This window comes from Alosa pseudoharengus, unplaced genomic scaffold, assembly GCF_046254945.1.
Source record: "Alosa pseudoharengus isolate Yale_2024_CS ecotype anadromous, Long Island Sound unplaced genomic scaffold, YU_APseudo_1.1 YU_APseudo_1.1_scf_16, whole genome shotgun sequence".
Classification (NCBI taxonomy): Eukaryota; Metazoa; Chordata; class Actinopteri; order Clupeiformes; family Clupeidae; genus Alosa; species Alosa pseudoharengus.
In genome coordinates this window covers 14,428,669-14,456,070 of record NW_027468630.1, presented here as the reverse complement: position 1 = coordinate 14,456,070, position 27,402 = coordinate 14,428,669, and the positions used below count along the sequence as shown (strand labels likewise).

The 27,402-nt window shown below is 41.8% G+C and overlaps 1 protein-coding gene across 4 annotated transcripts; it reads left to right on the top strand.

Annotated features, from left to right (window-relative positions):
* LOC143126207 (uncharacterized) lies at positions 1-27,181 on the top strand. Of its 4 annotated transcripts, none has more exons than XM_076288122.1 (7): positions 1-134; positions 5,363-5,698; positions 18,652-18,909; positions 19,452-19,466; positions 22,808-22,894; positions 24,610-24,714; positions 26,213-27,181. In XM_076288122.1, the coding sequence occupies exons 1-7, from the start codon at positions 80-82 to the stop codon at positions 26,452-26,454; spliced, it is 1,098 nt and encodes a 365-aa protein (XP_076144237.1). In that variant the 5' UTR covers positions 1-79; the 3' UTR covers positions 26,455-27,181. The 4 variants fall into 4 exon arrangements, with proteins under 4 accessions (XP_076144237.1, XP_076144235.1, XP_076144234.1 ...); XM_076288120.1 differs by having other exon boundaries at positions 19,422-19,466; XM_076288119.1 differs by having other exon boundaries at positions 19,386-19,466.
* The last annotated feature ends 221 nt before the right edge of the window (positions 27,182-27,402 follow it).

The window sequence follows — 27,402 nt, the reverse complement described above, 5'->3', positions numbered from 1 at the left end:
ACACAGGTGTGTGTGTTTGTGTGTAGGAAGTAAATGGCTAAAGGTGTTTGGAAACAGAACATCTTCAGGGGACAACGACATGAAGACAAGATCTGTCCTGCTGCTCACAGTGATGCTGACCGCATCAACTAGTTGTGAGTTTGGTGTGAGTGTGAGTGTGTGTGTGAGAAAGAGAGAGAGAGAGAGAGAGTAAACAACTACACAGACAATTACAGTGATACTTCAAATCAATTATATGCAAGTAAATATTTACAAAAACAACAACTTTCTTTTCACACATACTTGAGTTGTAAATGTATGTAATTGTGAAATTCCTAAAAGAAACAGAAGGGTAGCCTATGCCGAGATGAAAGAGGGGCTATGTCAACATTGTGTGTGTGTGTGTGTGTGTGCGAGAGAAGAAAGACTCATGAACATACAGGGGCTATGTCCACATTATGTGTGTGTGTGTGTGTGTGTGTGTGTGTGTGTGTGTGTGTGTGTGTGTGTGTGTGAGAGAGAGAGAAGAAAGACTCAGGGCTATGTCCTCAGGGCTATGTCTGTGTGTTTGTGTGTGTGTCTTGCTTCAATTTGAACTCGAGGAACTGGGGTTCATTCTGGGAAGCGATGGGTATCGTGTGCCGCTGTAGGTGATGATTGGCGTACCATCTCCCTAGCCGTCAGGTCGTCATTATGGAGCATGCTCAGCAGGTGCCCTATCCTGGAGGAGGTATACAGCCATTCAGTGTTCGGGACTCGAAGGCCTCCGCTCTTGCGTGGCTGAAAAAGAATGTCCCGGGATGTGCGCCTATTTATTTTAGACAGAGCCATTTTCACACAAGGTTCATTGTTTCATTTTTCATCGTTGACAGCAGACATGTGGACTCGAGTCACATGACTTGGACTCGAGTCAGACTCGAGTCATGATTTTAATGACTTCAGACTTGACTTGATAAAATTCTGCATGACTTGCGACTCGACTTGGACTTGAATACTATTCACTCGAGACTTGACTCGGACTTTGCCTCTTTGACTTGTGATGACTTGACATGTCTCGAATCAAAAACTAAATTTCCTGACCGTGGACCAGTCATCCCAAAGACGCTTTCCCTCCGCGACTAAAAATAAAAATAGCGGAGACAAGTGGCCAGAGCAAAGTTCAGTGCTGCCGCTACCCCCACACGTGTTATGCACTGTGTGTAGGGCACCAGAGGAAGGACCAACATTTAGCCAATAAATAGTAGCTTTACTGCAAACTAATTTGCACTCTTGTTAGAGAACGTTTAATGTTAAAATGTACCAACAGCATGTTACATAAAGATGATACTTTCGAGACCTCTCTCCATGAAGATCCAACTTGAACTTATGCTAGCCTACTGCATTTAATTGAGAACGCATCTAAGCACGCACGAGAGGGAGAGAAAACGAGTAGGTTCCAGCTGGCTTGTCATTGTTGATGATAATTGATATTTTCTTTTAAATATAAGTAACGTCGTGAAGGCAACAAATAAGAGATTAGAGGAGATTGCGAATGTATCCGGTTCTCACTAGCCTACTGTTATAAACTATGAGATCCAGGTCACTATGACATACTCTGCACTCACTGTGATTTGGAAAGTGGACAAGAAGAGTTGTCTTTGCCTTTGTGTAATGGAACTGGTGAGTCTTGAAGTATTCTATAATTTATTTACATGAAGCACATGATATGCAGATTGAAACGCATTCCACTCAGCTACTGTAGCTAGGTGGCTACTGGCTACCAGGCTCATAGGCTAATTCACTTTTAATTGCAAACAGAAAATGTCAAGCAAGCGTCATGTCATACATGCTTCTCTTTCCAAAGGAATGAAAGCTGTTTGTGCCAACTTAATATAATGCTTATCATTGTTAATTTTGTGCTATACATGTGGCACAAACAATGTTTGAGTTTGTGGACTAGCCATAGGCTGAATGGAGCTGGTAAAAAAAGATCATTATGAGAACGTGTGGACAGTGGCACAATGGGCTTAAAGTGACAGTGCACCATTTACAAATGAGATAAACAGCATCAAATGTGTATTATTTCTTAAGAAATTAATACTTTAAAACAAAATTACTGTCATTATTATCTTTTAAATAATATAAAAGTGTTGACCTTGGCTTCCCTTATGAGTCGCCACTGGCAGACAGCCTAATAATAATATAATACCGATAATAATAATATAATAATAATAATAATAATAATTGTTTGCAGGCAAATCTGTGGCATAGCGCAGTGAAATGCCATCAGTCAAATTATTACTCATCCTTACAGTGGGCTACGCAATTTGGAAAAACAATATATATATTTGCAGCTGTGCTGAGTGTCATGTAGCTATACGTTTTGTACAGATTACTCAGGTATGCACATGTGTATATTACACAGGTATGCGCATGTCGTAAAAGATTGCAAGACAGAAACATTGAACATGTTTTAATCTGTATTTATAAAAAAAAATACTGTGGATTAGATGTAAGTGCTAAAATTATGATCGATAGTCTAATAATGGCATTATTAAGTGAAGAGTACCTGATGACTTGTTTAGGACTTGAAAAAGATTGGGACTTGGACTTGGACTCGACTTGGCTTTGATGTGACTTGGACTTGGACTTGACTGCTAAGACTTGGGACTTACTTGTGACTTGCCAAACAGTGACTTGGTCCCACCTCTGGTTGACAGGTTTTGTTGTGAAATGTGTAAACTGTGAAACAGAAGCTGGATTTGGGCTACTGCGATCTGCCTGATAGCATCGATTTTCATGTGTACAGGGAGGGGATCAGAGTCAATTAGTGTGATTCGATGGATGTCCTCTTGGCACAACTCTGACCTGTTCATCCCAGTCACCAGCAATATTGAATTTATGTCCTAAATAAGGATAGGTTTCATGACCGCCATACTTTCGGATAGGTGCTTGCATTACTGTAAAGTTGGGAAGTTTGTCAAGCTTTGCTCTATAGCATCTATTTCCTGCACGCCGTCTCTCATAAAATACTGCACATTTTGTAAGTTTAATGTCCAGATCCGACCATCTGATGAACTGTTCAGTATGGAGGAGCATACTTCCACATCGCCCGCGTAGCCTTGCCCGGGGTTCGGGGAGCGCACGCCAGGGGGCGCATGCTGGCACATCCATTTCAACCAGGAGTTAAATGTATGGCGCTCCATGGGCACCCAGTCTCGATGCCAGTCATTAATGGTATTGGATCGGTCAATGCTTTCCCACATATAACTTGTATGTAGGAGTTTTGAACATCCTCAAAAATGCTGACGTATGGCTGTGGCAGGCCTATTTCCAAAAGGGCGTGTGACATGACATTATGTACCAAAGGCATCGTGGAACTCCAGGAAGACATTATAAAACTTGGCGGATGAATGTTTAAAATCGTTGATGCCAGTTTTTAGACAAAAGACATGCTCATTCATCCCTTGTCTATTTACTGTATGTAGGCTTCCTCCTTTGGGGAGAGTGTTCCTGTGTCTACTAGCCAGGGGAGGATAACGACAGGAGACACTTCATGAATACTGCCAGTAGTAAGGAGATATAGTCATCGGGAATGCACACACACACACACAGCCCAGTGTTTAGCCAACATGAGCCTTATTTTTAATTGTGCTTTATTCTAAATGTCTCACCTCTGTCAGCATTCTATTATGTATCCTTTTTTTTAAGTTTATTTTTTGGGCTTTTGCCTTTATTTGGAGAGTGAAGACAGACAGAAAGTGAGTGGGAGGGAGAGACAGGGTGGGATCGGGACATGACCGCAGGAGAGAGGGAGATGGGGTGGGATCGTGTGGGATGTGTGTGTGTGTGTGTGTGTCAAGGTAGAGTATGATAAGGACAAGTTAGTGCAGCAGTGTGTGTGTGTGTGTATGTGTGTGTGTGTGTTTGTGTGTGTGTGTGTGTGTGTCAAGGTAGAGTACGATAAGGACAAGTTAGTGCAGCAGTGAGTGTGTGTGTGTGTGTGTGTATCAAGGTACAGTACGGTAAGGACAAATTAGTGCAGCATTGAGTGTGTGTGTGTGTGTGTGTGTGTGTATGTGTGTGTGTGTGTGTGTGAAGGTAGAGTACGATAAGGACAAGTTAGTGCAGCAGTAAGTGTGTGTGGGTGTGTGAGTGTGTGGGTGTGTGTGTGTGTAAAGGTAGAGTATGATAAGGACAAGTTTGTGCAGCAGTGAGTGTGTGTGTGTGTGTGTGAAGGTAGAGTATGATAAGGACAAGTTTGTGCAGCAGTGAGTGTGTGTGTGTGTGTGAAGGTAGAGTACGGTAAGAACAAGTTAGTGCAGCAGTGAGTGTGTGTGTGTGTGTGTGTGTGTGTGTGTGTGTGTGTGTGTGTGTGAAGGTAGAGTATGATAAGGACAAGTTTATGCAGCAGTGAGTGTGTGTGGGTGTGTGAGTGTGTGGGTGTGTGTATGTGTTAAGGTACAGTACGGTAAGGACAAGTTAGTGCAGCAGTGAGTGTGTGTGTGTGTGTGTGAAGGTAGAGTATGATAAGGACAAGTTTGTGCAGCAGTGAGTGTGTGTGTGTGTGTGTGTGTGTGTGTGTGTGTGTGTGTGTGTGTCAAGGTACAGTACGGTAAGAACAAGTTAGTGCAGCAGTGACAGGGATGGATTACTGCACGGGCCTACCGGGCCCAGGGGCCCAAGAGGTCAGGGGGCCCTGAAGCCCAAGCCTTTGCATGGAATCATTGCCTCAATATCAACAAATCAGGATGTAGGCTATGAATCTGATTGAATTTAGTATTGGCCATCCCCAAAATGCACCAGAATACAGGAAATCACACATCAAACAAATAAAAAAATTTCTGGGGGAGGACCCCCAAACCCCCCCCCCCCTCCCACATATGCGACTATTAGTGGGGGGGCCTTAAAACTTCTGTACCCAGGTGCCCGAAAGTTCATAATCCGCCCATGAGCAGTGAGTGTGTGTGTATGTGTGTGTGTGTGTGTGTGTGAAGGTAGAGTATGATAAGGACAAGTTTGTGCAGCAGTGAGTGTGTGTGTGTGTGTGTTTGTGTGTGTGTGTGTCAAGGTACAGTACGGTAAGGACAAGTTAGTGCAGCAGTGAGTGTGTGTGTATGTGTGTGTGTGTGAGTGAGTGTGTGTGTGAGTGTGTGTGTGTGTGTGTGTTAGTGCAGCAGTGAGTGCTACTTCCATACAGAGAGTGTCAGTTGTAGGCAGGTGGTATACAGTACAGTATGTGCTAACATTAGCAAGTCTAGTTGTAGTGCTACAAGAGGAGATGCTCTCAGCTCTTTATTTATGATCTATTTATTGTCAGTAAAGGGTTTCTGTCTGTTCAACTCTGGACTCATTCATACTGATGTGTTTATGTGATGAGAATGAATCTCCTCTCTTAATGCAGGTCTGGACTCCATGTGTGATGCTACTCAGGATGCTACATGTTATGGGGCTCTGGGAGGACCTGTGTACCTGCAGCTGATGAGGGACACCATTGGACATGAACTGAGCCTCTATTATAACAGTACACGTGTTTTTAAATTCAAAAGACCCAAGTCAGTGTTCTACCTGGAGTTCAACACCACATCAGTCCTCCAGAGGTGGCAGTTTGATCCTGTTAACGGGACCATGATTATCAACCCTGCAGAGAGGAGAGATGCAGGAACATACAGAGTGGACATCCATAAAAGGGGGACAGGGAAATTAGTGGGACAACACACAGTACAGCTGACCATAGAAGGTAAATCACTTCATCTCTCCTCTGATGTGATAACAGATGTAACACGTTATATATATACAGTCTATATATAGAGTTCTGTATACAGTAGATATTAGCCCTGCTGGGTAGGGGGAAGCCAATATTGTTTTCATTATGGTCGTCTGTTTAATTGTGTTTAGACTGGTCATTATGGTCGTCTGTTTAATTGTGTTAAGACTGGTCATTATGGTCGTCTGTTTCATTGTGCTTAGACTGGCCTTGGTTTTCGAGGTTTTCCGCGTGATCAATTAGGACTAGCATTTAAAGTGGTTATTGTGCTGGAGCGTCAGCGGAGGCGTCAGCACTTGTGTGCAGCCGTCCTCCTGTGTCAAGACGAAACGAGTCTACCTGCGACGAGTCCGCCGAGCAAGGACACAAGCAAGGCACCTCTCATAATCAAGTTTCACTCTTGTCTCACTTTGTCTTTTTTGTCTGGCAATCCTTCTAGTAATAATGTGCCTTCAACATATCCCTGTATCGGGTCAGGTTAGTAAGCGCACTGATGTTGAAAGGCAACATAACATCAGTCCAGTAGGCTTCAGTATGTCCTCCTTTTTCTGTGGGGTTGTGGAATTGCCAATCTGCAGTGAATGAAGCGGACTCCCCTGCTCTGGCCTCACAGTTATCGCTTCAGTTACTTGCACTTACAGAGACGTGGATTAGGCCAGAGAATACAGCCACACCTGCAGCGTTGTCTAGGGTTACCACACATTCTGGTTTTCCCGGGATTGTTCTCTTTTTTTAATGTCTGTCCCGGAAAATTGATAATCTTTCCCGGGACACCAAATGTCCCGTTTTTTTGGTGCAAAGGCACTTCTATTTTTTTTAAGTATTCCCTAATTTCACTTTCAATAAAACCTACGTTCCGCTCCTGCAATCCTACTATTTTTCTTAAGTTAGGGACCGTTCGTTATTTATAAACGGGGTCACCGTAGGAAAATAGGGGAGGGTCATGTCTTTTTATTCTTTGTTGAGGGGAGGGTCACCTAACTTTTTTTTGTCTAGGAGGGAGGGTCACCCATCTTTTGTATTATGAAAACAGCAAAAAATCAAAGTGGCTTGTTTGATTGTTGATTTCTGTCGCCATATAACGTTCTCTTTCGTTCCATAGCTCTGTCAACATTGAACAATGAAAATAAGGGAGATTTCCCGGGTTTCTCACGCAAAATACGGAAAATGTCAACATTCGTCCCCATTAACGTTGGAAGGGTTGGAGCAACAAAGTAGCCTACTTTATTCACGCCTAACAGCCTATATCCATTTGGTCAACTTTATCCAGCCCTAAAAAAGCTAAATTTAACTTTGGTTTACTTGTAGTTTACCGTGTAGCCTAACTTTAAACAGTGTGCATGCTTAACACAAAGCATGTGCTTCATTCATCCACACATCCAGCTCCTAACGTTTTGACAAGCATTTCTACCAATTGACCTTGTTCCTGCCCATCTCTAGCTTTGCTGTCTCCATCCTTTCTGTTTTTGTTGTTTGCAAAAAAATATATAGTATTTATTGGTAACCAGCAACAAGTGCAATTTGTTAATCGCTGTCATTCTCTCTCCTGCCAACAAAAATTTGTTAGGCCTACGTTCCAAGTAGCAGTGCGTAATTCTGCTTCATAAAGTTGAACAAATACATTTGGTCATATAAATAGTCAGTTTATGGTCTACAGTGTAGTTGGTAAGTTATGGTAGGCCAACTTGGAGTGAATATACAGGGGGAATTCTTTGTCTAACTGCCTGGCATGTGCGCACGTAGGCATAGCCTACGGCCGAACACCGCAAGCGCTAATGAATCTTGCTCTCACGACAACCACGTCGTTAACTTAAATAGGCCTAGGTTAACATCACTCTGAGTTTGCGTTCAATCAAGCAAAACGATGATTTGAATACATCTGTTTCACTGGAAGGGCAAGGGGTAACAACAGGACAACACAGAGACAGGCCAGAATGCAGGACTAATGTTATGAGTATTACAGTAATATGGGATATTCTACGGGAAAATATTAAAACGGCAAGACAGCAGGGAAACGTTAAAATGATAAACCCGGAAAAAGTTGGCATGTTAGGTATTTTTCGGTCCTTGTGATTATTTGTGAAATTGTTTCCATGCTTATTGTGTTTCCACAACAATGTTAGGGAGTAAATCTACTGAAATGGCCACCATCTTGGTGAAGTGTGATGTGTAAGATCAGAAAGCAGAGGTTGATTTTAGGACGGTAGCATATGTTTATGTGTTATCATAGCGCGTAAGAGCATGGGCGGAAGACATCGACAATTGGCCGGGGAGGGTCATGTCATTTTTGAAAATGCTGCTGGAGGGTCGTTGAAAATTATATTGCAGGCAGGGGAGGGTCATGCAACTTTTGATCGAAGCACTCAAAATCCCTCCGGTGATCCCGTTTATAAATAACGAACAGTCCCTTATCTTGATTGTATCCTGCTGTCGGAGGCAGGCATGTGCTTATTTGATTGGTTGTAATGCAGACCTGCGAAACGAAAGTTTACCTTAAGCAAGCATGTCCAAGAGAGTGAGTGCGTGCGGGTAGGTAACAGATCTCCATTTCTAGAAAAAAACAGCGATTTTGATAAAAAACTAGCCACTGTTTAGCTTGGGATTTCTCAGGAACAGAGGCGTGTAGAAATACACGGTTTGCACCCACCGAGAGCTTAAAGCCTCACCTTTTAATCAAGCTATTATATGTGTTCATTAACCTGACAATAGCCAGATGAATGTCGTTCCGCTTAGCTCCGCCTAGCTTTACTCACATCCATCTGGGACCTCTTCCATTGAGAGTGATTTCTGCAACCGACTTTATGGTTCAGCCAATCAGGACGCAGGGTGGGAGTTTCATAGATGTGACATAGCGTAGAAAAGACTGTGAGACTGTTATTAGCGTCACGGGTTGGCTTCGATGTGAGTGGTTGAAGTAGCACGTCAATAGATGACGGACAAGTGGCTTATTCAATCATATGCAAGCATTTTTTGATTAGGCCCAGCCTTCTGAAGCAACACTTCAATGGATCGGTTCCAGATGGATGAGTGGAGCTAGGCGGAGCGAAATTCATCTGGCTATTGTCAGGTTATGTGTTCATAGCTATAACACAGAATATGCTGTGGCTGTACAAAAATCATCAACAATGGTCTAGATTGCTGGCACTCTAGGACAAAGCTCCCGAAAACAGCTTGGCATTCAATGAGTTAACATTGATCAAAATCCTAACTTTTTTTTTTTTTGGGGGGGGGGGGGGCGGAAATGAATGTCCCGGATTTTCACAAATCAAATGTGGCAACCCTAGCGTTGTCCACCAATTATGCTTTTTCGCATACCAGTCGTTCATCTGGTAGAGGAGGCGGGACAGACTTTCTTGCCTCTGATGACTGAAAGTTTACTCAAAAGTTGCCATCATACCATCATACTTGGTGGTTATTTAACACCCTCCAGGACAACTGGGGAACTTTGTGAACGAGTTGGTCATTCTACTGTCTGCTATTCCAATGGATACTTGCCCATTATTAATCCTTGGCGATTTTAGTATTCATTTGGATAACTCGTCTTTAATTGACTTCCTGTCCATATTCTCCTCATTTAATATCACACGTGTCCACAGTCCTCCTACACACAAGGCTGGTAAAGATCTTGATATAATTTAGCTACGTAACTGTAATACAGACAACGTTTTGGTTAATCCGTTACATGTACTCCTAGATTACCCAGCAGCTCCAACAATTTCGTTCCGGTTTTGCAACATTAGTAACATCTGCTTTACCTACTCTTAGCTCATTCTTGGCACTTGAGGTTAATGACGCTACAGAGACTCTCTGCTCTACACTGGCATCTTGTCTGAATGCAGCATATCCTCTTTCCTCAAGACCCACTCGTTCTAAACCTCGTCATCCATTGCTGACGAACAGTATAGTGTCAGTAGGAAAGGAACTTAGAGCTGCTGAGAGGAAATGGCGTAAATCCAGAGACGGAAATGATCTTAGTAATTACCAGTCTTTGCTGTCATCTTTTTCATCCACTGTTACAGTTGCAAAAAAGGCATTCTATCAGAGCAAGATTGAGAGCGCTACTGGCAGTAGAAAACTGTTTTCCACTTTCAAGTCTCTTCTCAATCTTCCACCACCGCCATCAGCTACTTCACTGTCAGCAGATGACTGCAGCATTTTTCACTGAAAAAGTTGTTCAAATAAATGCTCAGTTTGATGAACCTATAAGGAGGGCTTTGCCTTGTGTTGGCATGATGGCAGCGTTGGACTCTTTCTCTCCTCTTGATGAGGAAGCAGTCTCTCTATTGCTTCAGCAAAGTCGTCCAACACCATGCCCATTGGATCCGGTCCCGCCCACTCTTCTACAGTCTATCGCACCCGCTGTTCTACCAGCAGTCACACAGGAGTTTAACACTTCACTCAGTTCTGGAATAGTTCCTTATTCTTTTAGGCTAGGGTTACACCTTTGCTAAAGAAAAATATACCTTCTAACTGAGGTGAAGAACTACAGTCCTCTGCCCAGTCATCAGTATTAATTCTACTAGATTTATCTGCCGCCTTTGATACTGTTAACCATCACGTTCTTCTTTCTATCTGAACTGGGAATTTCTGGGAAAGCCTTAAGGATATTTCAGTCTGGATGAGAGACCTCCACCTTCAGCTTAATTTCTCAAAAAACTGAGCTTTTGGTGTTTCCAGCTAAAACAGCTATTCCCCAACAGATTAACATTGAGCTTGACTCATCTTCACTGACCCCAGGTTACGTGCCGATCTAAAGTGAGGTTAGGGGTTTGTAAGTTAATACATTTACAATTAATGTATCTTATTTATAGCCTGACGAGCCAGACCCACATTAAAATGTAGGGTCTGGGCCCTCACCGCTCGCAGTGCTCAGTCCGAGGGGTGGGATAATCGGTTGTCTTTCAAATTCCCTCTGCACGCAATAGGACAGCCAGAGGCGCACCTTGTCAACAGGCAAACAAAGCAACTGCTTGGAGCCTCGAGCTGCTAGGGGGCCCCCGACCTGGTCTCAGCGGGTTTGCCGGTGGGACAAGCGAGATTTTGCATGCTCCTGTCCTGTTGTAGGCTACAAACAGTACATCTGTACATGTAGGCCCTATGCTATGGCCTTATAAACAGCGGATCTGTGTTCAAAAGAGTTCAAAGAATCCACACATATTTAGGCTACTGTGGTAAACGTCAATCGAGGGTGCAGTGATGACGGATCAACATCGGATTTTGACATTTACTCAATGAAGTTATAGGCTAATGTTAATTGGCAGAAAGATTGAACATGGTTTGCTACATCTATACGACAATTCAGCTAGCTAGCGACAGTTACAGCTAGTTAAGCAAGGAGATGGTTAACATTATGTTTGTATTAGGGCTGTCAGCATAACGTGTTAATGAGTAAGGACCAATCATACACGTTAATTTTTAATCACATTAATGAGTGCCGCCAAAGATTTTTAATTTTACACCGTCACTTGTTCTGTTATCAACAATTCTCTTTGGCTGCCAATATTTTGACCCTTTGATACATCGTTTATTGTCCTCAAACTCTGCCTTCCTCCTGTAGGCCTAGTCATGAAGATAATAAACACTAACGCAGTTCTGAATTCCCGGTCGGCTGAATGGGCGTTATACTTTAAAAAAAAAAAAAAAAATCCCTGTCGGCTCAGTCGACATGAAATTAAAATATCATTGACACACCTCGAGTTTAAACTATAATCTACGACATGGGTCGGCAACAGGCGGCCAAAGCTGCCACCACTGATATTGTTTGGCCCAGTCAAATTATTCTGGCATTTTTTTAAATCTTTTATTTTACGATATCGATTTACAAATAGCCTATTCACCAATCAGACTGTGAGTTGGTGCTTAAACAAATATGAGAAAGAACACCAGAATGCACTGGATCCTGCTAGCTGTGCATAGACCTCGGCCAGCGCTTCAATATTGCGCCTTTGTGCTTGTTTGGAGCAAATAGCTGCGTTTTGTAGTGTGGTATGATATTATTTATCGTGGCAGCGTTGTTGCATATCTGATACACAGGTTTTGCATAAATTGGGTGACAAATAAGCCTGAAAAAAGGAATTTTAAAAAACTTCAAATATCATCCCTAAAAAGTGTTTATATGTGTTGCTGTATCTCTAAACTTGACTAATATACTTTTTTTTTTCAAAAAATATGTGAATTTTTTAAAAAATATATGTGAATTTGTCATGTTAGTGCCTAAAATTGTCATATGGTGTGACGTGAAAATAATTTGAAATAAAATGAAAATTAGATACTTTTTTCTACTTTAATTTATGTCACTGTACATTTTAATCATGTTTGCTTTGATATGCAACATTTCCTTGTGAATATTTAGAAGAAAAACCTAACATTTAACAAGTTATTTTGTCAAGGTGGAGAATGTTCCTAAGTGTAACCAGATATTTTAGCTTAATTCTGATATTTCTTGTAAGAACTCACTCAAAATTCTTGAGGTTCTTGCAGATACCATTTCCTTTGTGTGCTATTGATGTTTTAATGATTTTTCAATTATAAAGTCTTTTTTTGTGACATTATTTAATGTCACACCAAATGACATGGTGTCACGCCATACAATGAACTGCACCACTCCACCATGTGTCAGAGATGAGCAGGGTTTTTAATGACTATAAAATCATTAACAATGAATTTTGAAGTCACTTTATGAATGGTGTATGTGTGTAACAGCAAAATAGATGAAAGTTTAGTATTTATTTTTTAAACTTACATCACATGGTAACATAAAAGAAAAAAGTATGAGAAATATGAATTGTACAGATACATTTTTTCCCAATTATCACAGATTTAACAAAAAAACATATAATATCTGAATTTAAAAACTTTTATGTAAAAATGCAATTTGGTGTGACAGAAATGTCATATAGTGTGACTTTTTTTGTGTGAAAAAAGCTGTCACACCATATGATGCAGCGTCACACTATATGACATTTTGACAGTTAAGCTAATTTTCTAGACAGTTAAATACAGCTAAATATTATTTAGCATGCAACTGACCACATGGCAGCAGTGAATTCATGAAGAATATTTGTGAAAAATAGCTACTTTTTAGGCAAATGATGTCACACCATAAGACACTAAAATTTGGCCACGATTGATGATGTCCAATTCGAAGCTTTTTATATAAATCTAAAAAGCAGAACTCCCCTCTTGACCATGCCAATTACTCCTGACATTCTATTGTTACTTCTATTGTTACTATTGTTACTGGTTAAGCAGGGTCCTCTTCACAATAATAATGTCCAAATAAATGCCCGGTCAAAATATACAATATAGTGTCACGCCATATGACAACCATTTTATGGACAAAATATATTTGATTATAACTTAGTTGGACAGCATGCATAAACATCAAAACTTTCTGTGGTTGTAAAAAACATCCAATTATTTTATATGCATGGTAAAACTTTAAAGTAATTATACTTTTTATGGATATACGCGCTTTTTAGGAAGTTCGCACACATGGTGGACAGTCACACCATATGACATTTTTTATGTTTGGATGATTATTTTAAGTCAAAAGTTAAATACAAATCCAATACATTTAATATGACAGAACTTGAACCTACCAGACCTACAACATTTCCATATCAATTCTTAACAATTGCCATTTTTTATAAGTGTGTGACACATGGACAGTCTGAATTCTGCTATTTGTCATCTACCCATTTGTGAAACCGGGTAAGATGAACGCAAATTTTTCTTTCCATTCCTGTTTATAGGCCCAGCTATTTTTCTCACAGCTCCAACTCTCACTCTGCATGCTTCTCACTCTGCATGCTAATAATTCCTGTAAGCAAACAATAAACATTGTCAGGAGATGGGTCAACCAAGTAGCTTATTTAAGAATAAAATATAGACTTTATCCAAAGAAGTTTTTCATGTTTGGAATATTTGGAATGAAAAAAAAAGGTTTTATTTAATACATTTTCCATTGGTAGCAGATTATTTATAGTAGGGGCCCCTTGAAATGTTTGCTTGGAGCCCCCACAGACTCTAGAATCACCTCTGAGGACAGCTATGAGTCCCATGCATTTTCCCACCAGCGGAGCTAGTTGGCTAGTTCAAACTTTTGCCAACTTAATAAAAGCTTAACTCGTGTCACACTGTTCACCAACAGCAACATTATCTTATTTGTTTTCAAGTAGCAGGGAATTCAAGCCAAACTGTTGCAACTCTGCCATCGAGAAGGACTAAGGCAAAAGGTTGTGCCACACTAAGGCAAAAGGTTGTAACTTCGATTTTGGCGAAAATGAGTTTTTGTCATTATTAGGACAATAAACATAAGTTTTATCATGTAGACAAACATCAAGTTTCAATTCGGTTGTTTTTTGGGAGAAATAAGATTATGTTTTTGCCGTAACTTCAAAAAGCCGAGGGGAAACTGTGGCAGAAGCCTCTAACATCAGATACGGCTTTATGCCTTCCTTTCACGCTGCTACTGAACACTCGATTGAAGTTACGGTACGAAGTTACGGCAAGCTGCCTTCTGACTGACCATCAACGTGAAGTTGTATTGCTGGCTGGAGTTATGCATTATTCAATTAAATCACCTCAGACACACTAACTTCAATAAAGTGTATAGCCTACAGTAGCCTACATGTTTTGCAGTGCTTGCTTTTTGTTAGATTGATGGCTTTGAAACATAGCCTAGCCTAAATGCCAAGAGCAAGGAATGACATATGCTGGTGCATTAAAGATAGGCTAATCTTGATAGCCTAGTCCATGAATGTGGGCCTCCCCTCTGAAAACAGTGACCCCTCGCGCCGCCCTCCGCCCCCTCCCCGACAATCATTTTCAAATAATGATATTCACTTCAGTTAAGCCACAGCCTTGCAGCAATTGTGACAAATCTGTCCATTTTAACCAAAGATTCTAGAGCTCAGCTCTAGAATCTTTGATTTTAACTTAGTTATCGGAACGTCACGTCACATATTACCAACCGTCACGTATGTCCAACCTCTTACGTGTATGTGTCACTTAATATTCATTTCTATACAAACCAAGGCGGCGGATTCCTAAAGAAACGCAAGCACTCACACCATAAGTTTATCTAAATTAGCTATGTACCAAAAATTACATTTTACCGTGGCTCGATAAGCTGTAAACAGTGTTGTAAGGCTGCGTGTACAAATCCGCTTGGAGCTCCAGTGGAATTTTGATTTGCCGACGAGAATTCTTGGGCTAACCGTTCACTGGTAACTTGCAGCTAGCTCGGCTGGCGGCACTGTTGCTGTTATGTTATGAAGTTTGGCACAATATATTCTCACACAGGATAGGGATCAAGAATACTTTCCACTATCCCAAAGATTTAGTATACATCTCTTCTATGATTTATTTCGACTTTATAATGTTGACAATTACATAATCATTGAAAAAAAAAACATAGATAGTTCTAAAATGAAACTAGATGTACCGCAGAGCGGTACAAAATATGACCGGCGCTCAGTCCTGTACATCCATTCCGCAAAAATAAATCATATTAATGAATTTGTCTCCATCTTCTACTCCATCCCCCACTCTTGAAACTTTTGTGTATGCTTGTTTGGAATGTGTGTTTGCACACATTCCGCACACAAAGTAGCCTACTGGCACTGCAAAGGTGAATAGATTTGTTTCTGGGTTAAAACATTTGTAGCATTGTTATAAAACCTTTAAAATCTCTAAACAATCACAAGAAGGGCAGTTCATCACAGTCCATCCATTGCAACTGGACTTATGAAAGGTACACCTGTAGGCTACATTGTATTTGGGAAAAGCAGAAGGTAGCAGCATAATGTATTTATTTATTTATTATTAAACAAAACAATCCCTGTCAGTTCCATGCAGTTTTCAACAGCTATCAAGAAGAGAGGTCATGTCATGGATTTTTGTGAATGTTTCTTCTTCTACATATGCATAAGTTTAGTCATCTAGTTCATTTGATATTCAGATTTATTGTCAATGCACAAATTAAATACCAGTAGTCTAAAACAAAATGCCGTTTTACCCAGTGGTGCAAATAACTGACCAATGTCCAAAAGGGCCTTCATGAAATGCGTTGCGAGACTGTTCATACACATTTTAACGGGCAAAGTTGAAGAGCTACTGTCCGTTATTGTTTGTGCAAATAATATGCTGATTCATGTTCTCTTGCATTTTGCAACTATGAGGTCCATGGTTAGTCTGGCTTTCGCCAGACCAAGCTCAATCTTTTGACGCAATCTTTTGATTTTCACCCAGCCTAGTCCATGGTAGGTGCCCGATAGAAATATTGTTTAATTTTGCGATTGAGATATCCACGCACTGGCTGTTCGCCCCCTGGTTTCAGAGCTATTCTAAATGCAAAAATGCATAGAGGGAGTTATGACAAAACCGTGACAAACTATAAGCTATATAAGGTAGGCCCTATGCTAGGCCTATTACACAGCACAAATTGTCACTAGGCTATGCTGGTGACCCAAATAAAATCTCCTTTGGAACCAATGGCTTACACCTTACAGTATCAAGCTGCCACCTCTTGGCGAAAAGTTAATAGTTTTGCATATCAGTAGTAATACATTTCACGTAGCTGTGTGAATCACGGAAAGGGCGAATTAAGTGGACACTTCTAAATGGAACCCAACCCACTGTACAGTAGCTCAAGGTCTGTGGCTAAAGCAGTCATAATGAAAGCGTTATCATTGTTTGGATACTTCACACACACGTGTTTTTTAATCGCACTACCAAGCTGGAATCAAAGCACATCGACTCCCATCTCACACCCTAAACACGCACTTCGAACAAACAAAAATCGCCTCAGTCTCACGGTATAGCCATAGGCAAAACTGTATCTGACCGGTGTAACGTTGGTACTAAATCATCCATCGCAAATAATGATTTTTGTAGCACGTGCAACAAATATGTGTAGGTACAGCCCTGCCCTGAATACATCTCAACGTGCGCTCTAAAACATCTGGTTTAAATGGAGATGTAGATCATCACGGGTGCGTTAATAAATCTACATTGCGGCGAGTTGACACAAGTTATTCACTTTGATGAATTTATGTAGTTTCAGTTACTTTACTTTGAGCCATGTTCTTCCTTACTTGAATCACCATTGAAAATAGAGGATTGAAGTAGCCTATATGGGTGTTTGGGAATGAACGTTGACTCAGATGCTTTTTGAGACTTTGAGCAGAAATGTCCCAGCCCGGTGTTTAGGATGCATCATAGACAGGTTATCTTTCAGGTAGCCTATATTTTCCATTAAAAAAACATCACGTAGCGAACGTGTTGTGGCTAACTCACTTAGCTCCTTTTAGTAGCCTAGGTTATGGTCATAAGCAAATGAGATGACAGTCGAAAGATACAATTAGTGCTGTTATCAATTTGCTTGGTAGCCTATAAACGCATTTATGGTTTTCTACAAATACATCAATAATGAAATTGGCCTCCATCACTCAACCATGCTAACGGTAACATTATTTTACCTACGTTCTGCTATTGATAGGATTAACGTAGCCTACCTGCAGTAAAAAACAAGCATGTCCGATAAACATTCTCAGATTTATTTCGGCTTCAAGAGGAAATGGGAATTACATGTCATGCAGAAATCATCCTACCCTTAGACGTTCTCTGCGGTAAACTACTGTACAGTCTTGTCATTGTAGGAAGCATAGTGTCTTTCCAACCCACTTTAGATTAACTTCCAACAAAATTAGTCTCACTGCAACGATGCGCCATCTAGTGGACAAACGACTACGTGACGCCAATACTGGAAATGCAGGCAAATTATTATTATGATGAATATTTGGTTTTCCTTTAATCCTACTGAATTTGTAATTATGTATCGGCCGTTCTAATTGCCGATACTGATGGTATACGTGCCTGTGTGTGTGTGTGTGCGTGTGTATATGTGTGCACCACCATCTACAGGCCAATGAGTGTACAGTCACTAAATGTACACATAACTTAATTTTTTAGACCCCCCCATGGATGAAATTCTACGAAACTTGGCATACCCCCAGAGAATGCCAGGTCAATCATACACATACAATTTGGTGCAGTTCTGAACGTCTTAACTGAAGAGAGGGGCGATTAAAGCAGAATGATATTGCATTTTCATTTTTTTACCGGGGAGGTGCAAATCACAAATGAGTGATTATGGGCTAGGTTGATGTGGGCCCTTGAGACCAACATACCATAAAAATGTCTTCATCCTCGGTGCCACGGTTCAGGTAGTTATTTAGGAAAAACAGCATTTTTTGGGTTTCGGGGGGCCAAGCGCGGAGGGGGAGTGGCCCCGGGGACCAAACGAAAATTTTCCGTAAAAGTCTAGTGGGGCTACATACCCACCAAATTTCATGTGCCCCGGTGTTTCGGTGCCCCGGGTATCGTTGACCAAAATTTCAGGAAGTAGATGACGGGGAAAAAGAAAAAATAAACTTTGACTATCCCTATACAGTATGACCGATTCGCTAGCTTCGCTAGCGGCAGTCATAATAAATGTAATAAATGAAATAGAGTACAGCTGACCATAGAAGGTAAATCACTTCATCTCTCCTCTGATGTGACAACAGATGTAACATCTCCTGCACTGTAACACAGAGGGGTTTAGTGAGGATATCAAAGGGGTCTATAAGGACACAGTGCAGTGGATGATTGAAAGTAAATATCCTCATCTGCTCTGTTAGACATTAGTAAGTTTAGTAATCAGACTCTAATGGCTGTAAGTAAACTCAGAGAGTGTGAGCTGTCTTCCCCCACCAAGCCTCAAGTGTGATGTCAGTCTGACTTGTGATCTCAGCCAGTCCTGTGATGTGGGTTAAGGGAGCAGTCTGGGGTATCCCTGGTCTCTGGTGGACATCCTGAACAAACATGGCCATGTGCATAACTACATTCTGATCCTCACTGTGGTTCCTCCCCTTCTCCAGCTCCCGTGTCTGATGTGGACCTGTCAATCAGCTGCTCAGCCAATGGGGAGAGGAGGAATGTGAGTTGCTCCTCCAATGGGGAAAGTCCTCAGTACAGCTGGTCTCTGGATGGGAGGCCTCTGGGTGAAGCTGATGCTGATCTCAGTTCAGATAACCAGACTCTCCTGCTGAGGGGGAATGTGACTGGACAACTCACCTGCAGCGTCAGGAACCACGTCAGCAGCACACACACCACCAGACTGATAGAGCTCTGCTCTGGTCAGTGACTTCACACCTGAGTGATTTACAGTAATCATAAGTACTGTACCTCTGTAATCTGTAATATAGACATCAGGCAGGTCAATAATGATTCTGCTCTGGGGCAAACTCATGTAAATGCCTTGATGTCCACAACTCTGACTGGTTATATGAGAATGAAGAAATACTATCATAACTATTATGCTTGAAATATTGATCAGAGGATCATACATGATGCATTGTTTATTTGATCATCTGTCGTCCATTATGTGTTCGTGTAATACCATCTATTACAGTAAATAGTCATATTATGACAGTCTCTTCCATCTATTAAACACATGCAGCATGTTTGTAAGATGTTTGCGCCCTCTACTGGAGGGAGTGTTTCAGTCACATATGGTGCTAGAGGTGCTGTTTCCTTTCAGGTGCCTCCACCACTGTGTCTGTCACACCAGCTACGCACACCCCCCCCCCCCCCTCTGTGTCTGTCACACCAGCTAACCACACCCTCCCCTCTGTGTCTGTCACACCAGCTAACCACACCCTCCCCTCTGCCCACACAGAGCGTCCAGTCTCAGGTAAGACGGTTATCTCACTATGTGGCTGTTAACCGTCATCGTTTTCTTCATTTTCTTAATGGGCGCTCCAGGTGCTTAATAATGTGTGTGTGTGTGTGTGTCTATGTGTGTGTGTGTCTGTGTGTGTGTGTGTGTGTGTGCCTTCTCTCAGAAACTGCAGTGATTTATGTGTCGTCCTTCCTGGTGTTCATCCTGGTGTGTCTGTGTGTTGCTGCGTGTTTTTAAACAGTCGAGTGTCAGTTCTAGTCAGGTGGTAAGTGCTAGGATCAGTTAGTGATCATTTTTCATCTGTTGTCCACTATGTGGTCATATTATAACAGCCTTTACCATCTATTAAACACATGCAGCATGTTTGTAAGATGCTTGTGCCCCCTGCTGGAGGGAGTGTTTCAGTCACATATGGTGCTACAGGTGCTGTTTCCTTTCAGGTGCCTCCACCACTGACTTCACACCTGAGTGATTTACAGTAATCATGATTACCTCTGTAATCTGTAATACAGACATCAGGCAGGTCAATAATGATTCTGCTCTGGGGCAAGCTCATGTAAATGCCATGATATCTACAACTCTGATTGGCTATAAGAGAATAAACAGATGATGCACATCTAGGCTCTTTCTAGGCACTTTTACGGAACATTTTTGTTTGGTCCCCGGGGGCCATTCCCCCCCGCGCTGGGCCCCCCGAAACCCAAAAAATTCAGTTTTCCCTAAATAACTACCTGATCCGTGGCACCGAGGATGAAGAAATTTTTATGGTATGTTGGTCTCAAGGGCCCACATCAACCTAGCCCATAATCACTCATTTGTGATTTGCACACCCCTCCCCCCGGTAAAAAATGAAAATGCAATATCATTCTGCTTTAATCGCCCCTCTCTTCAGATGTTCAGAACTGCCCCAAATTTTATGTGTATGATTAACCTGACATTCTCTGGGGGTATGCCAAGTTTCGTAGAATTTCATCCATGGGGGGGGGTCTAAAAAAATTAAGTTATGCATACATTTTGTGACTGTACACTCATTGGCCTGTAGATGGTGGTGCACATATATACACACGCACACACACACACACACACACACAGGCACGCACATACTGTCGGTATCGGCAATTACAACAGCCGATACATAATTACAAATTCAGTAGGATTAAAGGAAAACCAAATATTCATCATCATTTGGCTGCATTTCCAGTATTGGCGTTACGTAGTCATTTGTTCACCAGATGGCGCATCGTTGCAGTGATGTAATTTTGTTGGAAGTTAATCTAAAGTGGTATGGGTTGGAAAGAAAATAGACACTTCCTACAAGGACAACACTGTAGTTTACCGCAGAGAACGTCTAATAAGGGTATGATTTTCACATGAAATGTAATTTCCATTTCTTCTTGAAGCTGAAATAAATCTGAGAATGTTTATCGGACATGCTTGTTTTTTACTGCAGGTACGTTAATCTTATACAAGTTGTATCAATAGCCTACGACCTATAGGTAAAATAATGTTAGGCCTACCGTTAGCATTGGTTGAGTGATGGAGGCCAATTTCATTATTGGTGTATTTGTAGAAAACCATAAATGCGGTTACCAAGCAAATCGATATCAGCGCTGTAATTATCTTTCGACTGTCATCTCATAAGTTTGTGACCATAGCCTACAGGAGCTGAGTTAGCCATAACGCATAGGTTTTTCTGCTGTTGATTCGCTCACGGTCCTTGGTGACCCTGTCAGTGCTTTGTAAAATGTTGCATTAAAGGGACACCAGGCAACGTTTTCGTGTTAATTAATCATCTTTGTAAGTCGGTATATGGTTAAATGACTCGTTACAGGGCGAATGAAGACTCTCTCATCCGCCCCTACTGCCTGTAGGAAGAATATTCCGCTTGCAAGTTCAGTGTATCGTACCCGCCGACCTTCAGTCTCACAAAGTCTCAGACATCGCGAGAAGCAGGATCAGTTTACATTGTGCATCCACAGCACAGAGGTAGGCTAACGAAATGCTAGCGATTGTTGCAAACGTGTGTATAATGACAGAGCCGACGAAGAAGCAGCAAAAACCCTTGATGGAAGATGCAAAGACAAGGAAAAGAGTTTCAGACCGAGCAAGGGCTCGCACACGTATCGCCACATACAGACGCAATGGGGAGTTTCGTAGAGAAAAAGCATCAGGCTTGCCTGGTATCCCTTTAAGACCACAAAAAGTCTCAAAAAGCATCTGAGCTAACGTTCATTCCCAAACAATCCTCTATTTTCAAAGGTGTTTCAGTAACGTTAAGGAAGAGCATGGCTCAAAGTAAAGTAATAGGGCTGAGACGACGTAATTGACTAGACTACATTAATTTGTCAAAGTGAATAATTTGTGTCAACTCGTCACAACATAGATTTATTAACGCACCAGTGATGATCTAGGCTACATATCCATTTAAACCAAATGTTTTAGAGCACACTTTGAGAGATTTATCCAGGGCAGAGCTGTTGCACATACTACAAAAATCATTCTGTGCATGGATGATTTACCAATGTTATGTATGATACAGTTTTGCCAATGGCTATATGTGTGAGACTGAGACGCTTGTTTGTTTGAGGTGCTTGTTTAGGGTGTGAGAGGTGAATCGGTGTGCTTTGATTCCAGCTTGGTAGTTGTAGTCTATCCGATTAAAAAGCATGTGTGTGTTAGCCTAGAAATCTAGACGCACCCTAGCGCGGCAAATTAATTTGCTCAGCCTGTACGTCTAGTATCGAACCATAGGAATTTCTATTGGCTTAACACCGTGGATGTTCTCCAATCACAGCGCTCTATTTCGTTAGAGAGTCTTAAGGCGGGCTTAACAGGATAACGACATCCTGCGACGGTGAACAACAAGGAAGGTGGCTATGGCGAACGAAGAGCGGTTGTTTGAATCGGCGTTGGCGTCAACTTTGGAGGAGTTGGACTTGTGCTTTTCTTTGAAAGTAGAGCAACACAATGCACTTAAGTCATTCCTTTCGAAGAAGGATGTATTTGCAGTTTTCCCGCCCCTTGGATTAAGCAGGTGAATGATTCGATTCCAGACTATACATGTCAATGATATAGGATGGCCCGCCAGGCTATGTGTGTGTGGGAAGTATCCAAACAATTATGACACTTTCATTATGGCTGCTTTAGCCACAGACCTTCAGCTACTCTACAGTGGGTCCCATTTAGAAGTGGCTACTTCATTCGCGCTTTCTGTGATTCACGCAGCTGGGTGAAATGTATTACAACTTATTACAACAGGGCTGCTTATCTGATAGTAATATAGTCACTCATTCATAGGGCTGCTTATCTGATAGTAATATAAAGTCATGATGATGATATTTATTTGATTTCAGAGTCAGACCCCCCACACAACTGCATCCAGCACTCGGCTTCCTCCTGCTCACCTGGCACACCTGATACATCACTTGCTACAGCACCTGGTACACCTGATACACCTGCGTCACTTGCTACAGCACCTGATAAACTACCTCAGTTAAAGTCTGATGCGTATAGCATCACATGCACTGGGACTTCTCTTCTTCTCTCCTCTCACACACATTACCCACAGTAATCAGTCACACACACACACACACACACACACACACATTACCCACAGTAATCAGTCACACACACACACACACACACACACACCCATTACCCATAGTAATCAGTCACACACACAACCATACACACATTACCCACAGTAATCAGTTACACACACACACACACACACACACATTACCCACAGTAATCAGTCACACACACACACACACACACACACACACACACACACACACACACACACACATTACCCACAGTAATCAGTCACACACACACACAGTCATTACCCACAGTAATCAGAGTCACACACACACATACACCCATTACCCACAGTAATCAGAGTCACACACACACACACACACACCCATTACCACAGTAATCAAGAGTCACACACACACCAATTACCCCCAGTAATCAGAGTCACACACACACACACACACACTCATTACCCACGGTAATCAGAGTCACACACACACAGTCACAATAGCCTGATACCTGATGGCATAGAATACAACCGTTACAACGAGTTACAGCTCTAAGATCCTTGCTGTCTCTCAAAGTCGAGGATCCTCGAGGTTTCGTGCTTAGTAGAGCGGGGCCCTGCCAAGTCAAATCCTTCAAAGACGAGACAAGGCTTCGTCTTAGCATTGTAGCACTATAGCAAAACAACACACAATGGAACAGACTAGCGAGTGTGCAGGAAGATGCAGGTTTGCGTTATTGGAAATCGTGCCTCCTGCCCACTTCTTTTGAAAAACAATGAATGCACCACTGTCATTCTCTCACGTCAATACGTTGAATTGTGTATGTTTGATTGTTTTGCTAAACTCAACCACGGAGCAGCAACTATGAAGCAAAGTTGAGAGAGAAAAAAGAGAAAAATTACTAATTAGCTCGCAATGGTTCTCATTTGAAAAGGTATAAATACCCTTCCAAAATGCCTTCTTTACACAATTATGGTATAAAACTTCAAAGTTGTTAGAAATACCTAAGCCCATACTTCATTTAGGCTGCTTTATATAGTGACAATAAGACAATGTTTACAATTAAATACATAGTGAACTGCCTTGTTTAGTACAGATTTTTAAATCAGTTAAATCATAAAGGTGCGCACAGGATTGTGGGTGTTACGAGCATGCTGAGGATACACATGTCACGCGGGTCTACCGGCTTGGGCTGCCCGGGATCAGGCAAACCATTTAACCAGATGCAGGGAATGTGGTGGGCAGACGAACGATTCCAAGACAAGGATTTTACTCTTACTTTAGTTAATTTATTAAATAAGTTATGTTAGGCAGAAAATATTAAAACAGTATCATAAATGAACTAGCATCTCAAATCATCTCAGTCTGGCAGTCACAAGGTTCCCTAAAACAGTCTTGTCCGGTTAAAAGCAATCAAAAGTCAATACCGCCTCCAGCCACTATGAGCGCTGTTTTCCTTTCAGCCACCACACCATCACAGAGAAGCCGCAGAGTGATATATACTGATATAAATAGTGCACCCTGCATCACACTATAGTGCAATCTGCATCACACTGGTGTCCCTCTCATGCTTAGTTTGTGTGTGTGTGTGTGTGTGTGTGTGTTTGTAGGGTTTGTCTTTCCTGTCTCGGTGTCTCTTGCTGCCATCTTTGTGTGTGTGTTTGTGGCAGGGGGGATACTCTACGTCTGCAAGAGGAAAAAGCACACACAAACAGGTCAGTCAGCTGCACAGGCCATTGCCTCTGTCACAGACACACACACACACACACACACACACTCTCTCTCTCTCTCTCTCTCTCTCTCTCACACACACACCACACACACTGCTCTACGCTGCTCTGTATGGGATATGCGTCACGCATGTCTGTTTGAGGTGATAAACCAATCACATGTCTGCTTGAGGTGATAGACCAATCACACGTCTGTTTGAGGTGATAGACCAATCACATGTCTGTTTGAGGTGATAGACCAAATCAATGTCTGTTTGAGGTGATAGACCAATCACATGTCTGTTTTGGCAGAGAGCACAATGGACCTGTCGGATCCCCAGACTCACACTGCACCGGATCCCCGACACACACACACACATACACACACACACACGCTTACTAGCATAACATATACAAATACAATATATTCAAATGTTGGAATTCATTCATTGGATTTACTTAACACATACTGTAAATCACATCTCTAAAATGAATGCAGCATTCCTTGATGTAATGCAAATACAACATTGTTTGCAATGTCACAGCTTCTTCAGATGAAGTGTTTTGAATACATTCAAGGAATTTGGAAACATGGCATAGAACGACGTATACATTGAACATGCTCAATACCCAACACACTCATAGTGGGACCAAAGCATGGCCATCTCAAAGCACAACACACGACACAACGCAGCTCCAAAGTTCTACTGATCTCTCAACCTAAAGGTGCTCTAAGCAATGCCAGCATTTTTTAGACTAAAACATTTTTTGTCACTTACAGCAAACATCCGCTAACTTCCTGTGTCCTGAATACACGTAAAAAAACGCGATCTCTGTGCAGCTCAGCTCAGGCTCCAAAAACAGCAACAAAAACAACCTGGGCCAACCTGGCCCATAAAAACATAACAAACTGTTCCAGCAAATCACAGACGAGATGCACGTTTAGGAGAGTTTCATTTGCATGGGAGGGAGGAGGAGGAAGTAGCGAGCTAGCTTTCTGTTTTGTTTGAACGTCAATAGAAGTGACGTTACCCAGCATCGCTTAGAGTGCCTTTAAATAACATTAACAAACACATGTTAAAGCTTTTGGCTACGCTGGTAACTGCTTGGTTATCTCAGTGCCCTTGGAAATGCTTATGCCATGAAGTGGTAGCACCAATAAATCTCATAATCATGCCTGGTTGCCAAGCTGCCAACCATTTTTAACCACTTTTAAAAGTTAACGTTGAGCCTGCACCAATCCCATGTGGCCAATTAACCATTTTTAACCACTTTTAAAAGTTAACGTTGAGCCTGCACCAATCCCATGTGGCCAATTAACCATTTTTAAGCACTTTTAAAAGTTAAAGTTGAGCCTGCACAATCCCATGTGGCCAATTGGCCTCTGGTTCAGAGTTACTGCGTCACTTTTACCTTATTTGTGCTGAATAAACTCATTGCTGTGACCAAATGTGTTAGTTAGACATAATAACATTGAGTCTCCCCCCCCCCCCCCCCCCCCCAGGTGTGAATGTGGAGGTGCCGTATGCTGAGATAGACTTCAGGGGGCAGCAGAGAGCGCAGGTGTACGAGGAGGTAAAATCAGTCAGCGCCTCACCTGTCCAGCAGGTGTACAGTGTGGTCAGCGCCTCACCTGTCCAGCATGTGGAGTACGAGGAGGTGAAATCTCCTGCGGTCAGCACCTCACCTGTCCAGCAGGTGTACAGTGTGTATGCCCAGGTGGGCCCACCCCTGGGGACCCCGTAGAGACTCGGCCGTATCCACAATGTCTTATGATGACTCAGCAGAATTCATTTAACATGCACACCAGCGATATCTTATGATTCAGCAGAATTCATTTATAATTCATTTATATTATTTTGTCTACATTATTCTCTTATATGTCCATATTTATTTTATGCTGGTCTCTAGACTTTATTCTTGCACTGTTGCACTGTTGAACTTACTTATTTGCACCATCACCATGACACTCACTCTCATAGAGCACCTTACCATGCATACAGAATCACAGGCTCAGTCCCTGCCCTGTCACTGCAAGTGCCTCATGCTTGATCATCCTTAAGCACACTATGTGGATATTTGATTTAGTTTTATTTAGTATATTTAGTATTTTAGTAGTATTTTAGTGGTGTTTTTTATATTTATATACTTGTATTACTTTTTCTGTTGTAAGTGCATGTGTGTGATGCCGGTATGCTACTGAGACCTTGAATTTTCCCTTGGGGATCAATAAAGTATCTATCTACTGTATTTATCTATCTATCTATCTATCTATCTACAGCACAACTCATGTTACATTTACACCGGCTCACTCTCTCTCTCTTTCTATCTCTCTCTCTCTCTCTCTCACACACACACATCTCACTTGCTGAAGTTTGGTTGTGTGTAGCCCATATGGTTTTTCGTAGATTTCATGCCATGCCATGTTCCATAAAATCCTAAATCCCAATCCCAAATGGCCATTCTGAATCTGCCGCTTTATTAAAAACGTCTTACTGACACTGTAAGAGTGTGTGTGTGTGTGTGCTTATTGTGTCCAGTGCAGCCTGTTAGTGAGTGAGTGTGTGTGTGTGTGTGTGTGTTGTAACGTGACTGAAACCCAGACATAGTCATTTCAGTTACGCCAGCTTATTTTTTGTATGTGAGAAAGGAGACTCGATTTCACTCTGAACTTTTATATGAAAATTAATGTAT

Coding starts and splice junctions, on each gene's coding strand:
- LOC143126207 (XM_076288119.1), top strand. CDS start 80: ATGAAGACAAGATCTGTCCTGCTGCTCACAGTGATGCTGACCGCATCA. Junction 19,467..22,807: donor CACAGAGCGTCCAGTCTCAG/GTAAGACGGTTA, acceptor ATTTGATTTCAG/AGTCAGACCCCCCACACAAC. Junction 22,895..24,609: donor ATCACTTGCTACAGCACCTG/GTACACCTGATA, acceptor GTGTGTTTGTAG/GGTTTGTCTTTCCTGTCTCG.